The sequence below is a fragment of the Stegostoma tigrinum genome, chromosome 7 (genome assembly GCF_030684315.1).
Source record: "Stegostoma tigrinum isolate sSteTig4 chromosome 7, sSteTig4.hap1, whole genome shotgun sequence".
Taxonomy (NCBI): Eukaryota; Metazoa; Chordata; class Chondrichthyes; order Orectolobiformes; family Stegostomatidae; genus Stegostoma; species Stegostoma tigrinum.
The window spans coordinates 59,505,667-59,523,726 of record NC_081360.1 but is presented as its reverse complement, the minus strand read 5'-3'; the positions used below and the strand labels follow the sequence as shown (position 1 = coordinate 59,523,726).

The 18,060-nt window shown below is 42.5% G+C and overlaps 1 protein-coding gene across 5 annotated transcripts in view; it reads left to right on the top strand.

The window, feature by feature from the left end:
* The window catches only part of itgb6 (integrin, beta 6), a 91,457-nt gene that overhangs the window by 63,106 nt on the left and 10,291 nt on the right, over window positions 1–18,060 (top strand). For 3 of the 5 annotated variants that reach the window (XM_048534799.2, XM_059647313.1, XM_059647310.1), the window contains 3 exons: window positions 5,104–5,201; window positions 15,328–15,447; window positions 17,924–17,974. In XM_048534799.2, the coding sequence (XP_048390756.1) occupies window positions 5,104–5,201; window positions 15,328–15,447; window positions 17,924–17,974 (269 nt within the window). The remainder of the gene's footprint in view (window positions 1–5,103; window positions 5,202–15,327; window positions 15,448–17,923; window positions 17,975–18,060) is intronic. The other 2 variants (XM_059647312.1, XM_059647311.1) reach the window with 1 other exon arrangement.

The following is an 18,060-nucleotide window of genomic DNA, read 5'->3' as shown; positions in this document are numbered from 1 at the left end:
TCAACAGTATTATTTTAATATAAGCTGGAATCTTATAGGGATCTGGGCAATGTAAATGATGGAAAGGCCTACCTTAACATTGAGTCATAGAGATGTACAACACACAATCAGACCCTTTGGTCCAATTTGTCCATGCTGAACAGCTATCCTCAATAAATGTAGTCCCCTTTCCAGCATTTGGCCCATATTCCTCTAAATCGTTTGTATTCATATACCCATCCAGATGCCTTTTAAATGTTGTAACTGTACTAGCCTCCACCACTTCCTCCGGCAGCTCATTCCACACACTTACTGTGTGAAAAGTTGCCCCATAGGTCTCTTTTAAATCTTGCCCCTCTCACTTTAAATCTATGCCCTCTAGTTTTAGACACCCCCACACTAGATAAAAGACCTTGTCTATTTACCCCATCCATGCCCCCATGATTTTGTAATCTGCCAAAAGGTCACCCCTCAGCCTCCAATGCTGCAGGGAAAACAGCCCCAGTCTATTCAGCCTACACCCCTGGCATCATCCTTCTAAATCTTTTCTGAACCCTTTTAAGTTTCACAACATCCTTCCTATAGCAGAATTGCACACAGTATTCCAATAGTGGCTTCAGCAGCATCTCATTCCATTCTTTTGTGCTTTTGACAAAGGGCATAGCATTAGACAATAGCCAGACAAGGGAGATTATTGCTTTCTAAGAGCCTTGTTAATGACTCAACTCATCTGACTAAATACACTGAATTAGTTGAATGTCAAGAAAACTTGGCAGAGAAATTGGAGCAGTTATTTGGTAACTTCAGCTCACTGCTTGGTCCAAAGGATCTCCGTGTAGCTTAAGACCAAACAGATTCTCCAGGCATAATCCACAGGTACCAGCTGCATGCATGACTCACCTACAAATATAGGCATCTGACATTTGCCAACCCTTCATGACCATAATGGTACCACTTTGATACAGTGCAGTGCAATCTAGGCTTGCATTGCAGGGTGTATTGGCGACTCGCATTGAAAGGCTAGAACAGGAATCCTGCATGCAGGGACAGGCACCCAATTAGTGGATTAGACCAGGCTGCATGTCAGGGCTGGTCACTCGCTCTCCAAGCGCTATCCATGTCTCGCCTTGCTTTGTTGTGCCAGTTAGCACAGTCATACCACCAGTGTACTTTGCTGGTCAGCAATCCACAGTCAAGGGGGCACACATCTTACTGTAGGGCATAGTGCTATGTCAATCTTACCCCTTCACCATATGCCAGCAGTTTACTTGGTAAACATATGGCATATGCAGTAGGCAAACAGCCATGTCTCAAAGATTCAGAGGAGTAATCCTCTCTGAAACCCATGGAGACATCTGTTACTCAAGGGGTTGTTGTACAGTCCACTTGGGGGTTTCTCAGTCAGGGATCTGTGCCTCTGCACTCTGGGTCAGTCCTGTGCCTCTATTCTGGGTGGGCAGGGAGGTAACACGAATGTAGTTCAGGTGATGTAGGGGGACAGGCACTTCTCATCCAAGACTGTCTGGTTGGATCATTCGGACATGGACCATGACCTGTCCAGACAGACTGTGGAGAAGTGAAGTTTATGGAGGGCAAGGGGGCTGCTGCATGTGAAGGTGACTCAGCAAACTATTTTTCCAAATTGGGGCCTGCAGACTGCAGGAAAGAGTGAATGACGATTGTGAAGTGGGGCAGCAACCTGGGACATTTCTTCTTTGGCCAGCTGTAGAGTTGTGACAATGAGGTACTCCCCAGACTGAGCCCCTGACATTCTCAGGCAAATGGTGCCAGCAAGGTGCCAGCTCCTGAGCTGGTGGGGCAGCAAGAGGCAGCCTTGCTGATTCTCTTTCTAGGCTTCAGTACTCTTGGCCTCAGAGATTGAAGACGTGGCGGAGAAAGCTGATTCTTCACTAATATTCCACTGGTATCTGCAAAACAAAAGTAAGAGAGAGAGGCAGACAGACAGACAATGTTGTGGTTGTCGGTTGGAAGTGTTTGCAGTGAATAAGACTGACTTATGGAGCAGGGCATGCTGTGAAAATTGCAGTGGAATGAAGAGTGTTACTTAATCAATTATCAGGACATGGACGTGATACAGTTGTACAGCATGGAAGCAGACCCTTCCGTGGGGTCTGGCCATGTATCATCTTGTCCCATTTGCCAGCATTTGGCCCATATCCGTCTAAACCCTTCATATGCATATACCCAACCAAGCCTTTTCAACGTTGTAATTTGACCATTCCCCTGTCAGCTCGTTCCATAAATGCACCAATCTTTGTGTGAAAAAGTTGCCCCTCAGGTCTCTTTTAAATCTTTTCCCCTCTCACTTTAAACCTATGTCCTCTAGTCTTGGACTCCTCTGCCCCAGGGAAAAAACCTTGTTTACCCTATCCATGCCCCTCATGATTTTATAAACCCCTATATGGTCAGCCTTCTGCCTCTAGAGTTCCATGAAAAGTGGCCCCAGTCTATTCAGCTTCTCCCTATGGCTGAAACACTCCAACCCCAGCAACAAATCCTTGTTTTCTGAACCTTTTCAAGTTTAACAACATGTTTCCTATAGCAGGGAGATGAGAATTGAATGCAGTATTCCAAAATTGGCCTAGCCAACATCTTGCACAGCCACAAAATGATATCCCAAATCTTATACTCAATGCACTGATCAATAAAGGGAAATGTACTAAATGCTTTCTTCAGTATCCTGTCTACCTGTGACTCTACCTTCAAGGAAGTATGTACCTGCACCGCATGTCTTCACATCTCCACAGCAGCAGTCCTAGTCTTCTCCTGTGAGAGGCAGGATTCTGTCCTCATAATGGGTGAGGAGCCTAATTTTCTGACTTCTTCCAATAACCTTTAGCATGAATTCAATGCCATTTAATGTTTTCATTTAATAATTTGGAAGGTTGCTGTAAGTTGGAGGAATTTAACACAACATGTTCCTTAGTAGGTGAATGACATTCGGTCTCTGTTATTTTTCAGTAGCTCTTGTTCTTTTTAAATAGCCCTTTGACGCATTTTTGTCTCAAGGATAATTTGTGTGTGGATTGCATGTCTCAAAAGGGATTCTGTAGCTGTTTACAAAACATTCTTCATTATGCAATGAAACACAAAGTGCTTTCTTTTAAAGAATCATGGAATATTGAAGACTTTCATATCTGAAAAGGATATGCCAGGAATGTCTCTTAATTCAAATGTTGGCTTCTCCAAGGAACATTCCTTTTTGAATAATGTTTATCAAGCATCAACTATGTACATAAATAATGGGAACTGCAGATGCTGGAGAATCGGAGATAACGAAGTGTGGAGCTGGATGAACGTAGCAGGCCGAGCAACATCTTAGGACCACAAAAGCATTTTGGTGAAGGGTCTAGGCCCGAAATGTAAGCTTTTGTGCTGCTAAGATGCTGCTCGGCCTGCTGTGTTCATCCAGCTCCACGCTTTGTTATCTCAACTGTGTACATATTTACCTGAATACGTACCTTCAAACACCTCCAAAGGTTTTATGTATAGCAGCATTTGTCTTGCATTTACATTGTACAAACTTTATTTATTCACTCATGGGGCATGGTATCACTGGCTGAGCCAGCATTTACTGACTGTCTCCAGCTGCCATTGAGAAGGTGATGGTAAGCTGCTTTCTTGAAATCCTGCAGTCCACATGCTGTAGGTAGACCCACAATTCCCTTTGTAAGGGAATTCCAGGATTTTGACCCAATGACAGTAAAGGAAAAGCAATATATTTCCAAGTCAGAATAGTGAATGGCTTGGAGGGGAACTTACATGTGGCGGAGTTTCCAAGTATCTGCTGCCTTTGTCCTTCTTGACAGAAGTGGTTGTGGGTTTGGAAGATACTGTCTAAGAACCTCAAGTGAGTTTTTGCAGTGCATCTTGTAGATATTACACACTGCTGCTACTGACTGTCAGTGGTGGAAGGATTGGATCCTTGAGGATGGGGTGCCAATCAAGCTGGCTGCTTTGTCCAGGATGGTGTCAAGTTTCTTGAGAATTGTTACAGCTGCACCATCCAGGCAAGTGATCCAGCTGCTCGGCCTGCTGTGTTCATCCAGCTCCACGCTTCATTATCTCAGATTCTCCAGCATCTGCAGTTCCCATTATCTATGTACACAGGCTTTGGGGATTCAGGAGGTGAGTTACTCGCTGAAGAATTCCTAGACTCATACCTGCTCTTACAGACACTCTGTTTATCTGGTGAGTCCAACTGAGTGTCTGATCAATGCTCACTCCCAGGATGTTGATTTAGTCATGGTGACACTATTAAATGCCAATGGGTGGTGGTTAGAATGTTTCTTCTTGGAGGTGGTCATTGCCTGGCATTTTGTGGCACATATATTAATTGCCACTTGTCAGCCCAAGCCTGGATACTGTCCAGATGTCACTGAATTTAAACATTGACTGCTTCAGTACTGAAGAATTGTAAATGGTGCTGAACATTGTGCAGGCTTCAGCGAGCATCTTCACTTCTGAGTTTCTGATGGAGGGAAAGTCATTTATGAAGCAGCTGAAGATGTTTGGGCCTACCACACTTGCCTGAGGAACTCCTGCAGAGATGTCCTGGATTTGAGATGAATGACCTCCAACAACCACAACCGTCGTCCTTTGTACTAGGTATGATTTCAACCAGTGGACGGTTTGCCCCAATACGCATTGATTACAGTTTTGCAAGTGCTCCTTGATTCCAAACTCAGTCAAATGCATCCTTGATGTCAAGGGCTGTCACTTGCACCTCACCTCCGGAATTCAGCTCTTTCGCCCATTCTTGAACTAAGGTCAGGAGCTGAGTAGCCCTGGTGAAACCCAAAATGGAGGTTATTGCTGAGCAGGTGCTGCTTGATAGCACGGTTGATAATACCTTCCGTCACTTTCCTGATGATCGAGAATAGGGTGGTAATTGTCCAGGTTGGAGTTGTCCTCTTATTTATGTATAGAGCAACTTTCCACATTGTCAGGTAGATGCCAGTGATGTAACTGTACTGGAACAGCCTGGGGAGTGGCAAGTCCTGCAGCACAGGTGTTCAGTACTAATGTGTTGGTTTCTAAACCAGATGTTTTTCATCAAAGGCTTGGTGAATATTAGTCAGCATAATTGTATTTCTCTTTCAGGATCTGCGTTGAATGTCACCTTTCTAACATGGGTGGATCAGTAGAAGAATGCGAAGAAAAATGCATGATAGTTGATTCCACAGTCAATCAAACCACAGGTAACAAATACTACTTTCAAATGAAAAATAAAACCAAAACAAGCTCAGAGTTATTTTTGCTTGAATTCAATTCACTGTTTGATGTACCTCACTGTTTTAATCTCTTGATTCTACAGTGATAAGACAGACTAAAATCAAGTCAAAATATGCACAGATACCACAAAACAAGACAGGGGATCTGTTTTTCTTTCAAGCCTTTTGCAGATTATTTTTGCCTATGCTTTGCAGCATGGCTTTTTATGCAAATAAAAATATAAATTTACATTTTATTCCAACTTCCAGTGATCATAAGGAAATAATTCATTTTAGTTTTGGAGTAGAACCTCGTAAGACTCTGAACGACATGGACTATCGTGAGATTTATGGCAGAATTGGACAAAAAGTGCGGTGAGGACCATTTCAACACCAAGATTATCTTGTTCTATCTTTTACACTTTTCACAAGCGGTATGGTGAGATCCTCTCTAGGCAACAGCAAGATACCAAGCAACAGGGATTAACACTTGTTGAACACATTGTTAATGTTACAAGTCACTCCTTTAATGTTCAGCCTCCCATTGTACCAAACACATCAAACAAGCTGGACGTTGGGAAAATTCTAAAAGGAAACCAGAACATGTGCTGGTCAGATTCGCCTTGCCACTAATCTCAGCCAAGGAAGTGAGAGGAACGTTAAAGAGACTTCAGCTAGAGTTCACCTTTATGACCATCATCCAGGAGCCCTTCTGAAAGTATGCATGCTGTACCACATCCGTCCAATTGTCAAATAAAAGAAGATTGATCGTTTGCATACACTATGAGATAGATGACACCACCTATGAAATATAGGGCTGAATTTTACCAGAAATTGTCTGAGTGTTAATTTCCGAGAGTTTCACAGTGGGTTTCTCTCCCTTCACCAAGTGAATTTTCTCACTGTTATTCTCTGCAGATGGCCTCATTAGCTCTGCACCATGATTGTATGAAACTATGTTGCCCCCACCATCGCTGAGGTACTTGCCACTGCAGACACCTCCTCAGATTCCTGACACTCATGCTATTTTCAGAACACAAAGCAAACAACATCTTCCCTCACTCACTGTCACCCACCTCAACATCCCCTGCCTCTCACTACCTACCCTGCATGCTCTTTGAGCTGCCCACTCACTCAGTCAGGACACCACATCACAGTTCCCCCACCTTCACCAGCACTAACAGCTGGACCAGCCATTTTCATCTCAACACTTCCTGTTGTTTCATTCCAGGAGAAAATGGTCCAGAATAGGGCTGACTTGAATGCTGGGGTGCCCGATGTCTGTTTTCTCACCCTTATGAGGAGAGGATCCTTGATTTAGCAAGAGAAGATAGAGACCATTCACGTAGTGATGCAAACATCCATGTCCTGATGACTGAGTAAGCATCACTGTATAGTACTATGCTGTTCATCTCTTACCAGCACTGTGAATGGATTCTTACAATGCTCGAATCTCAACCTCATTTTGCGTCTCTGTTCTCTTTTGTAGGTACCACTGGAATCTGTACAGTTTGCGTCTTTAAGAACCTAACCAAGCAAGGCATTATCCCCTCCCCCAAATGAGGAAGAAGTCATAAGGCTGCCCTCTGCATCCTCCACTAACTCAGATCCTGACACCTTGGTGGTACATTAGCTAGATTAGAGTTGGGAGTACATACTGGTGAGCACATCCCACATCTCCGCAGCTGGTCAAGGAAGAAATTCCCAAGGTCACTGGCACTCCGAGCACCTGCTCAGCTCTAGACAGGACAGCAAGACAATGTGCTGTCAATTAAGAACTCCATTCAAGTTCACAAACACTTTCTGGAGTGGCAGGCAGCCAGAGGCACTGGGCAAACTGAGTCAAAGACTAGAGCATACCGTGGACATTATTTGTACCATGCTGCCTTTGGCATGCGAGCATTTGGATGCCTCCTGGATGGGTTGGCAACTGCCATGGAGACTCAGATTTAGCAGACTTTGCATGATATACACATAAACCTGCATTTCATTAATTTAGCCAAAGGTGTTTAGCACCTGGCTTTGTCAGCATTCAGTGATGGAGGATTGGACATTGTGAAGGTTTCCATCCATTAGCAACCTTAACTTTTATTAAACAGCACGAACTGCATCAAAATATGAAAGCAGTTGGGATTACACAGGGGAGTTTAGCCTTAGCAGTCAGTGAAAGATAAATTCCTGTGACTCATTCCATTGAACAAATAAGTCCTACCTGGGTTACGCTGGCTAAAATTGCTGCACTGTAGGATGTTGAAGGTGCTGCTCCATCTGAAGTGCATCCTCATCTTCTTACTCACCGCAATGCTGTAGCTTTTACAAATCATCATCATCTGCCCCATCATCTGTCTTGGTGCATCTTCACATTGTCTCGGTCAAAGATTCCAAGAATCAAGCAGCTTCCTGTATCTGGACAGTACTGTTACAAAGCCCCACACTAATACTTGATCTGCAGGAAAACCTGATCATGCACATTTGCCCCTGGGGAAGGAGGTTTTGCATTACAGATACATAGGATGTCGTGACATGGTATTCTAACCTCCAGCTCAAAACAGTGTGACACCACCGCCCCTCTTTCTGCTGCACAGCATTCTGTGGAAGATGAGTAACTATGGTTCTCCTTTATCTACACTGCCTCAGTAGGCCACATATGGCTTGAAGTTCCACAGTAGGATTTGGCTCCACATCCGCTGGAGTTAATTCTGTTCCTGAGTTTGGGGACATGTCTTCCTCTTCTGTTCATGTAACAGCTCTTGATGACATGGCCACATGGACAACTACAGCTTCTCTGTGCCTGAATTCATTTGGGATGGTTCCACTGATCCTATGTGGGTGATACCAGAAGTTTGTGTGATTTTTCAGCAGTCACAGTACACACATATAACTTTTGAACAGTACCCTCCAAACACTGGGGCATGGAGACTCCTGACGAAGAGACTAGTGGAATGAAGTACATGGACAGAGTGGTGGGTGCGTGGAATGCACTGTCAGCAGTGGTAATAGAGTCAGATACATTAGGGACATTTAAGCAATTCTTGGATAGACACATGGATGATAGTAAAAAGAGTATGCAGGTTAGTATGATCTTAGAGTAGGATAATAGGCTGGCGCAACAGCGTGGGCTGAAGGGCCTGTACTGGTCTGTACTATTCTATGTTCTATCATTACCCTGATTTACATGTTTGTTGCTCAAGCTTTTTTCACACATACAGTAGCACATTGTATGTGTGGCAGCAATTAAGAGGACCTCTTTGTCCACCCCCCAGTACGCATAGTACCTGAGAAAGGCAACAACACATGTAGGATAATGGTGTTGATGCTTTATAGTTCAGGATGTGAAGTAAGCATTTCTTGCAGCTTGTGCAGACTGGGAGACCTTAGATGAAGATTGGTGCTTTGGTAATTCGGGGAAATCTTCCAAGCTGCAATGCTTTACTTGTGCCTCACAGCCATTAGTGGGATTGACTTATAATATTGAATGATATGGCCAAGAGTGCTGACAGTCTGGTTTTCTTGTCGACATGGTATTTTGAGTTAGTGGATGCATTTCAACTGCGCTGTATGGGTAGCTGTTTAATGTTGTTGCTCCTTGAAAAGTCTCACATCACATAAAAGTGGACCCCTCCCTCCTGCAGAGAGTGAAACACATGCTCCACCCAGTCACAGACAGTTTAATTTCCCTCACACACTTGCATTTTGATGAGGATGGATGGCAACAGCAGTCATGTTTCACAGAACAAGTCACAATCTAAGCCTCTCATTCTGGGTGACCTCTCACATCTTCAGATTCCCTTCTTCCTCACTTTCCCTGTCGGCCTCATCAACTTTGATCTTTCCCATGTTCTTAGCCAACCTGCTTATTGACATGTTTCACTTTAGCCTTAGAGACCCAGGCATACAGCTTACTCATGCCAATCAGAGTGATGCACTGTTCCAATATTGAATATTAGGGAGCGGCCACTGTCAACGTACCCTCCCCCTTATATGTTGTTAATATACATTATATATTGCCTCACCCCCACCCAACCACTGCATCCTAGTGTGCTGCCTCCAAACCCCACAATTAAGATCCCCAGCTATGTTAGCACAGCAATGGCTTCCAATAACCGTCCTTGAATTTCAGTTGACAGACCTCCAGGATTGACTGTTGTCCAGCCCCTGACCAACAGCCATGACTAATGAATGAACAGATTCCTGGTTGATAGCTGTCAGTTCCCTGACTGACTCTGCACAGATTCTGAGACTGGTTGAACTAACCTGAAACATTGAGCATGGTCCACTCCCTGGACTGTAAAGGTATGGATACCCTGACCCTGGCCACCCCAATTGCCATCTAAGCCTCTGAACTAATACCAATGAGGCCCTTGACTTACTGTGCCAAGACCCTGTGACAGTAGGCTGCCATGCTTGACCTGACTAAGAATTACCGAGAATCCTTAGAATCTGAGACAAATCAATTTCTTTGTTCCAGTCACATGATGTCGGTGTAACATTGAAATGACACAGTACTGTATAGCAACGTGTCTACCCGCTTTATTGATCATTGTTGTCTATCATGACAAGCTACCTAGCTTTGTATCTGTGTTAAATAGTATGGTAAGAAAGAAACACACTGAGCCTTTATGTTTTCAATGGTGTGGCAAACCACAAAATAAGGCAAGGCATAGATGCTTTGAGTATCCAACTAATGTAAAGTAATTGAGCACTAAGACAAGTATATGAGGAGTTTTGAGATGGTCCAGTCTATGAAGTGGGCACTTGTCCCTGCGTGCAGTGAAAAGTCTTGGTGTGCTCCAAAGTACAGCATTGGATTGGAGAACAATATTGTAAGTGGGTCAGAATGTGCCTCAAGGGTGCAGTGATACCAATGTCATCCTCTGTGGATGGGCCTGAAGGCTGCCATTGCCATGGAATGTGCCCTGAGATATTGAGGACTACTGTCCGAGATGGAGACCTGGAGGAGCAAGTGGCAAGGTGCATCTGTCGGTGCCTACTTTGAATTTCATCTTGGGAATTGTCACTGTAGTCTTCCTGTGCATTGCAGAAGTGGAAACCTCATATCAATGTGGTGAGATTCGGAACTTAGTCATGCAGCTTGCTGAGCTCTGTATAAGGGTCAAGCAACCAAACAGAGACTCAGTGACCACTTTGCAGAACCCCACCACTCTGTCTGTATGAATTATCAGGACCTTCCAGTTTTGTGCCATCACAATAAACCACCTTGTACCCATGCTAACTTGTGTGTCCTCAGCCTGCCTAGGTCACAAGCAATTGCAGACAGTTATGAACACAGCCCACAGCAAGCACTTAGACTACAAATAAGTATGACTGAAATACAGCCAATCCATTCTGTGAGCTTGGTGCCTGTCCCTGCACTGAAACCGTTCCCACTGCAGACTTTCGGTGCTAGTTGTTGACGTAGATTTCAATGCAAGTCTGTGCTTCCGGATTGCAGTGCATAGTAGAAGTGCTGGGATGGTCATGACGGATTGGCAGATGCCAGTGTCTGTGGAGGAGTGTTGCGTGAGGCTGACACCCATTGATTGTGCTCCAGGCTGTGGTTTGGTTATAGGCAACATTGAGGAGTAAGTTCAGAGCAAGTGGTGAGCAGAATCTGCTAGGGACCCTTTCTGGTTTCCTTGTTGTGTTTTCCTGACATCGGCTTGTTTAGTGAGTTGGATAAGATGGGACACTGATTATTAATGAGGTAAGTTGGTTCATTGATAATTGTCAATCCCTGTCAATTGGCATCTCACCACAGCATTTGTGAAAAACATAAAATATGGAGTAATGGTAAAGTCACCATAATCTTATCAGACCATAGGGCTGCTCTCTCAATAGATAAAGACAACTGGTAGCAGTATAACCTGAGGGTCAACACACCTCAGATGAAAGGAGAGGTTGAGAAGAAGAATTCTTCATGGTAACCTTGGCCATTGCAGGAACTGAACCCACACTGCTGGCATCACTCTACATTACAAACCACCCGTCTGGTTAACTGAGCTAACTGACCCCTAAGAGATGGAGTGGACTGATCTTGGCATTGAGATGGGTCTCACTGAACCTTTCATCCGATTCTGCCACACAACTGCCACTATACGTGTCTCTCAGACCTCTGTCAGATATTTGTCCATAACTGATATAATTTTAGTTCGTATTCGTCCTCCACTGTAACTTTTAAAATATTTTAGTTGCCTGGTAAATGGCAAAAGTATCATTAAGTTGCTGTTTCTATGTGAAGTGAGAGCAAAGGGGTGGCACAATGGCTCAGTGGTTAGCACTGCTGCACCAAGGACTTGGGGTCAATTCCAGCCTCAAGCAACTGTCTATGTGGATTTTGTACATTCTCCCTGTGTCCGTGTAGGTTTCCTCCGGGCGCTCCAGTTTCCTCCCACAATCCAAAGATGAGAAGGTTAGGCAGATTGACCATGCTAAATTGCCCATAGTGTCCAGGGGTATATAGGTTAGGTGTGTTGACCGTGGGAATTGCACAGTTACAGGGCCTAGATGTGATTCTCTTCAGAGAGTCAGTGTGGACTTGTTGGACCAAATGTTTCCAAACTGTAGGGATTCTACGATTCTATGACAGTATAAAACTCCATTTTGTCACCTTCACTTCTGAAAGCAAAAGAAAATTTACCGGAGAAATCAAGCTGAGAAGTTTTTTTTGTACAAAAACCTTGCTTCATGATTTATTATCAAATGAAAGTGGTTATGTCACCAATGACAATTTTACAAATATTTGTAAGTATGGGTATTCTGCTGTTAGACTGAAAATCTGCCAAAGTAACAATCTATTCAAAATGGAAAAAGAGAGCAACTTGGATTTACTTATTGCATTTTGTGATATCAGGACATGCAAAAGCACTTGGTAGCAAAATCAGTATTTTTGAAGTTTAAGCACTGCTAAGCACTGGGATATATGGCAGTTAGTTTGTTTACAAATAGCAATAAAAAGCTAGACAGAATATTTCCATTTTCATTTGCATTAAAGCATTTCATCACATGAGATCATGACATCTGATCTGCCATGGCTCTGAGTAACTGTTCTCATGAGATCCTCACTTCCAGAATTCTCAGTTCCCTTTTATTCACTATGAAATCCCACCCTAATAGCTCCAATCGCCCTTTCAATGTCACCATTCCCTCAGTGAGCCAGTATAACAAAGCCCATGCCAAGACTTGTATTGCCCATTTTCCCTGCATGGACAGTCATCTAATAAGCGAATGTCAATAGCTGACCAAACCTTTAGAGCTGACTGTGACCTACCCATGGGACAGTATGAAACAATCCTGGCCCATCCCATTGATTCAATAGCACAATGACTGATGTAACACTTGACCTGTTGGACTGACCGTGGCCAAATCCCCAGTTTGCAAGAATACAAATTTCCAAAATCTGGTAAGAGAGATCAGCCATCTGACCAACTGTCTGGCCTTGAAATACTGTTGGAGAAATTGATGGTATTGGAGGCTAATAAGTCCCAGGACTTGATAATCTACATCACAGAGTACTGAAGGAAGTAGCCCCAGAAATAGTAGTGGTCATCCTTCAAGATCTTTAGACCCAGGAACTGTTCCTACAGATTGGAGGGTAACTAATGAAATCCCTTATTTAAAAAGGGAGGGACAGAGGAAGGACAGCATTATAGACCAGTGAGTCTGACATCAATGGTGGGGAAGATGCTAGAGTCCATTATCATTATAGCAGAGCACTTAGAAAACAGCGGTAAGACCTGACGCAGTCAGCATGAATTTTCAAAAGGGAAATCGCGCTTGACAAATCTACTAGAATTCTTTGAGGATGCAATTTAAGTAACTGCACAGGGGCTGATATCCAGTCAACAAATCACCCTTTTTCTGATGAAGGGACTAGGCCCGAAACATCAGCATTTCTGCTCCTAAGATGCTGCTTGGCCTGCTGTGTTCATCCAACTCTACACCTTGTTATCTCAGATTCTCTAGCATCTGCAGTTCCTATTATCTCTGATACCCTTTATTTATATATGAGGAGTCCTTGACAATGTTCGAACTCCCTCAGAGCCAGCTCTCAGGGTGAACAGGATGTCTGACGTTCCTGTTTATATCTTTCAGCCAGGACTCCCTGATTGGACCACGTTATTGCCCCCCTTCAGGGAACTCATTTTATGACGTCTACCTGGCTGACATCATTACAATCACTGCACCCGGCCTATTCGAAAGGTTTTTCAATCATTTTGGTTGTATGAACATACAATGTAACATGGTCTGGACATATTGGCTGAACAAACAATAGTCAGCATTATGTCATGGATATTGTGGGCTATTGAGTGCTGAAGAATGTGCATTCCTCCTATGTTAGCATTCATTTCAAGAGGACAAGAATACAAGAACAGAAATGTACAGCTGATGCTGTTTAAGTCTCTGGTCAGATCACATTTCTAATACTGTGAGCAGTTATGGGCCCCCTATCTAAGGAAAGTTGTGCTGGCATTGGAGGGGTTCCAGAGGAAGTTTGCATAATTGATCCCAGACATGAAGGGCTTGTCACATGAAGAGAGGCGGAGGACTCCTAGCCTGTACTCTTTGGAGTTGAGAAGGATATGGGGGGATTCTATTGAAACTTACAGAATACTGAGAGACCTGGACAGAGTGGACATGGAGAGGATGTTTCCACAAGTAAGGGATAGTAGGCAACAAGGGCACAGCCTCAGAGTGAAGTGATGTCCCTTTAGAACAGGGATAAGGAGGAATTTCTTGACCCAAAAAGTGGTGAATCAGTGGAACTTATTGGCACAGAAGGCTATGGAGGTCAAGCCATCGAATAAAAAACGAGAACAAAGAACAGTACATCACAAGTTCTTCGGCCCACCAACCCTGCGCCTTTCTAAAATCTTTTGCCTCGACGCAGTCTGTGTCCCTCTTAATCCATGCCTGTTCATGTATCTGTCAAGGTGCCTCTTAAATGTTGTGTCTACCCCCTCCACTGGCAATGCATTCCAGACACTTACCACCCACTGTGTAAAAATCTTGCTTCTCATTTATCCTTTAATCTTCCCCCTTTTACCTCTAAATTATGTCCCCTCAATTAACATTTCTACCCTGAGAAACAGACTTCAACAATCCAGGTCCCTTATTAAACCTCTATCAGGTCACCCCTCTCAGCCTGCAACATTTGTGTGAAAACAAACCAAATTTTTCTAATCTCTCCTCATTGCTAACCCCTTCCAAACTGGACAACATCCTGGTAAATCTTTTCTGTACCCTCTGCCAAAACCTCCACATACTTCTGGTAGAGTGGCAACCAGAACTGTATGCAATATTCCAAATGTGGCCTGTCTAAAGTCATCTATAGCTGCAACAAGACTAGCTCCATCTCCTTTATGCCCTGTCCGATGAAGGCAAGCATGCCTTACAACTTCTTGACCACCTATCCATTTGTGTTCCCACATTCAGGGGTCTAAATCTCTGTCTTTAACACAGAGATATGTAGGTTCTTGATTAGTACAAGGATGAAGGTTGTGGGGGGAAGGCGGGAAAATAGGGTTAAGAAATATCAATCATGATTAAGTCTGCTCTGCCATTCAATTAGCCAAATGATCTAAGTCTACTTCTATGTCTTGTTATATATATATAATATGTAATGTTTATTGAAGAGAGTTGACACAGGCCAATGCTGATGAACTACCCATGGGAAGTATTGAAGTTAATCACAGTTGAGAACACTTTGGGACAAAACATTTGTGTAGAAATAAAATTTCACAAATGTTGGGTGATGAAGAAATATTACACAATTCTTTTGAAAACTCAATTGTAATCATTCAAGATCATGATCAGTGTGCATAGTGATTAGAACCAGGTGGACCTTGTTAAGTATGAAATCCTTGACTGGGGTTGTTAACTTAGGCTAATTTGGAAGCCCAGGCTGACCAATATAAACAGGGGATTTAGAATCTCTTCAGTTGAACGGACTGACTCTAAGCTGGCTAGCAACAGCAGTGTACTGTGCTCAAGTAAATAAAGGGTGACTTAGTGACAGGATACCAGCCTGTGTGCAGCTATTTCAGTATGTAACAGTTGTGATTTTACAGATTTAAATAGAAAAACTTAATGCATATATTTCAAACTATTTTCATAGAATTTGAAGAAAACCAATCAATCTACTGTTCTTTGAAAAGTGGCAATGACTGCACGATATCATTCCGTATTGTTAATGATCAACATGGAAGATCATTTCTTTATGATCTTGAACAAACAGGTGAGCTTGGATAATACAAGGGTTTATACCTACATGTAAAAGTCTTGATGAGCTATTTCATTCATTTTCACAACACTGGATGTAATGCATTTGCATGGCAAAAATTAGCAACCTGCTAGAATGTGGAATAATCTGGTTGATTTCAAATTAAATATCTCAACTGAATACCAAACATTCAAAAAAACTTAATTTCATTGCTGGCACCAATGAAAAATAACTATGCTGGCAATAAAACTAATTACTTTAAAGAATTACTGATCCCAGTGTCAAGTGAGGAGATGACAATTTATTACAGAATTTTATGAAGTTAGTTTGAACCACCAGATAAGGAATTTAAGAACAAGACTAGAGCATTCCATCCTGCAAATCAACTCCAGGTCAATCAGATCATAGCTGATCTGCACCTTATCTCCACTGGCCTGACTTTGGTCCTTATCCCTTGATAACCTCACCTAACAATGGTCATGGAATGTTGGCCCCTATTTTAAGGAATTGGAGCATAAGAACGAGGAAGTCTTACTGCAACTGTACAAGGCAGTGAGACCATATCTAGAGTACGGTGAGCAGTTTTGGTCCCCTTATTTTGTGAAAAACATCATTTCATTGGAGAAAGTTAAGAGAAGATTCAGAAGGCAATCCCTGGTTATGGGGTTATTTTCAGAGCAAGGGCTAAACAGCTTGAGATACTGCTCATTAGAGTTTAGAAGAATGAGAGGTGATCTCATTGAGACATACCGGATTCTTAAGTGGCTTCACAGGGTAAATACTCAGAGGGTGTTTCCTGTCATGGGAGAATATAGGGCCAGAGGGCATAGTCTTAAATAAAGGGTGTCAACTTAAGACTGAGATGAGGAGGAAATTCATCTACCAGAAGGTTGAGAGTCTCTGGAACTCTTTCCCACAGATAGTTGTGAGGACAGACTCCTTGTGTAGAATAAGGCTGAGATAGATGGGCTCCTGATCAAGGGTTATGTGGAAAATGGAGAAAAGTTGATATCAGGAATGGCAGATCAGCCATGATCCTATTGAATGGTGCAGCAGGCTTGAGGCGTTGAACTGCCTACTCTTTTTCCTAGATAACAAAGTGTGGAGCTGGATGAACACAGCAGGCCAAGCAGCATCTTAAGGAGCACAAAAGCTGACGTTTCGGACCTAGACCATTCATCTAGACACTTTTTTTCTGAAGAAGGGTCTAGGCGCGAAACGTCAGCTTTTGTGCTCCTGAGATGCTGCTTGGCCTGCTGTGTTCATCCAGCTTCACACTTTGTTATCTTGGGTTCTCCAGCATCTGCAGTTCCCATTATCTCGAATAGTCTTTTTCCTATTTGTTATGGTCTTATGGTCTAACAATACAGTATCAATCATAGTCTTTCAAATTTCAATTAAACGGTGTTTACAGTCTTTTGGAGAGAAAGTATTCCAGATTTCCACTTACATTTCAGCAAAATCAAATATTTCCTGAGCTCTGTCATTAAAAACCTTACCATGATTTTAAGGTTATGTCCTCTTGTTCTGGATTCTTCCACGAATGCAAGTATTTTATCTGTGTATATGCACTGAATTTCTTTTAACATTTCAAATGCTTCAATGAAACCACCTTCAACATTCTAAAATAAAATTTCTTTCAACTAAGTTTTTATGACTTCCCCTCATAATTTAACCCTTTTAGTGCTAGTATCATTCTGGTGAATCTGAGTTGTACTACTTCTAAGATTAAACGATTCCCCCTGACATTTGATGTCCAGAGCCTAATAGGGTACTCTATACGATCTCCGTATACATAAAACATAACTTCCTTTCCTTTGTATTCCAGTTTCTTTGACATAAATAACAACAACCCATTAGCCTAAGATTATTTTGGAACACATGCTACTTAGGGATGTTTTCATGTGAACATCTTCACTCTTCAACAGCTACTAATTTCTAATCACTTAAAAATATTCCAATTTATCATACCACCACTTTTGTATCTATCCTATACAGGATGCTCCCTGCTCCAATCTATTTAATTTATTGTCCCTCCTTACATATTAGTCTTTGAAAACCTAAAAGTGAAGGAATAGAGTTGTATATTCAAGTCACAATATGACATTGGATTCCTTTGGATATACAGAATAGAAACAGACTATTTGACCTAAGATCTCATGCTTCTGTTTAAGCTCCAGTCAAACCACCTTTCACCACAACCTCCCAAATTTCCCTTCCTGAATCTATCATCACTACAGTCTATTCTCTTCTCCCTCAAAGGCTTGTCCAACTGTCGCTTAAATGAATCTTTACTATCTTTAATCAGTTCAAATATTCTGCATGGTTCCACATTCTTAGCTTCACCTGAGGTAAGAAGTTCCCTCTAAATTGCCTTTTAGATATCTTGCTGACAAGCCTTATATTGATAGGCTAGTTGTGCTGTTTCTCACATTAAGAAGCATTCTCTCTTGTTTCTATGCAATTAAAAACTTACATTTTTTAAAAATAGCTCTATTAAAGGATCACACCCCAGATATGAATCAAGAAGAAAGACCTGAAGGTGCCAATCTATGATATTAGTTTGTGAAATTCTGCAACATTTCTACTGATTCTATATCCTTTTTAAATATGGTGACTGGAACTGCA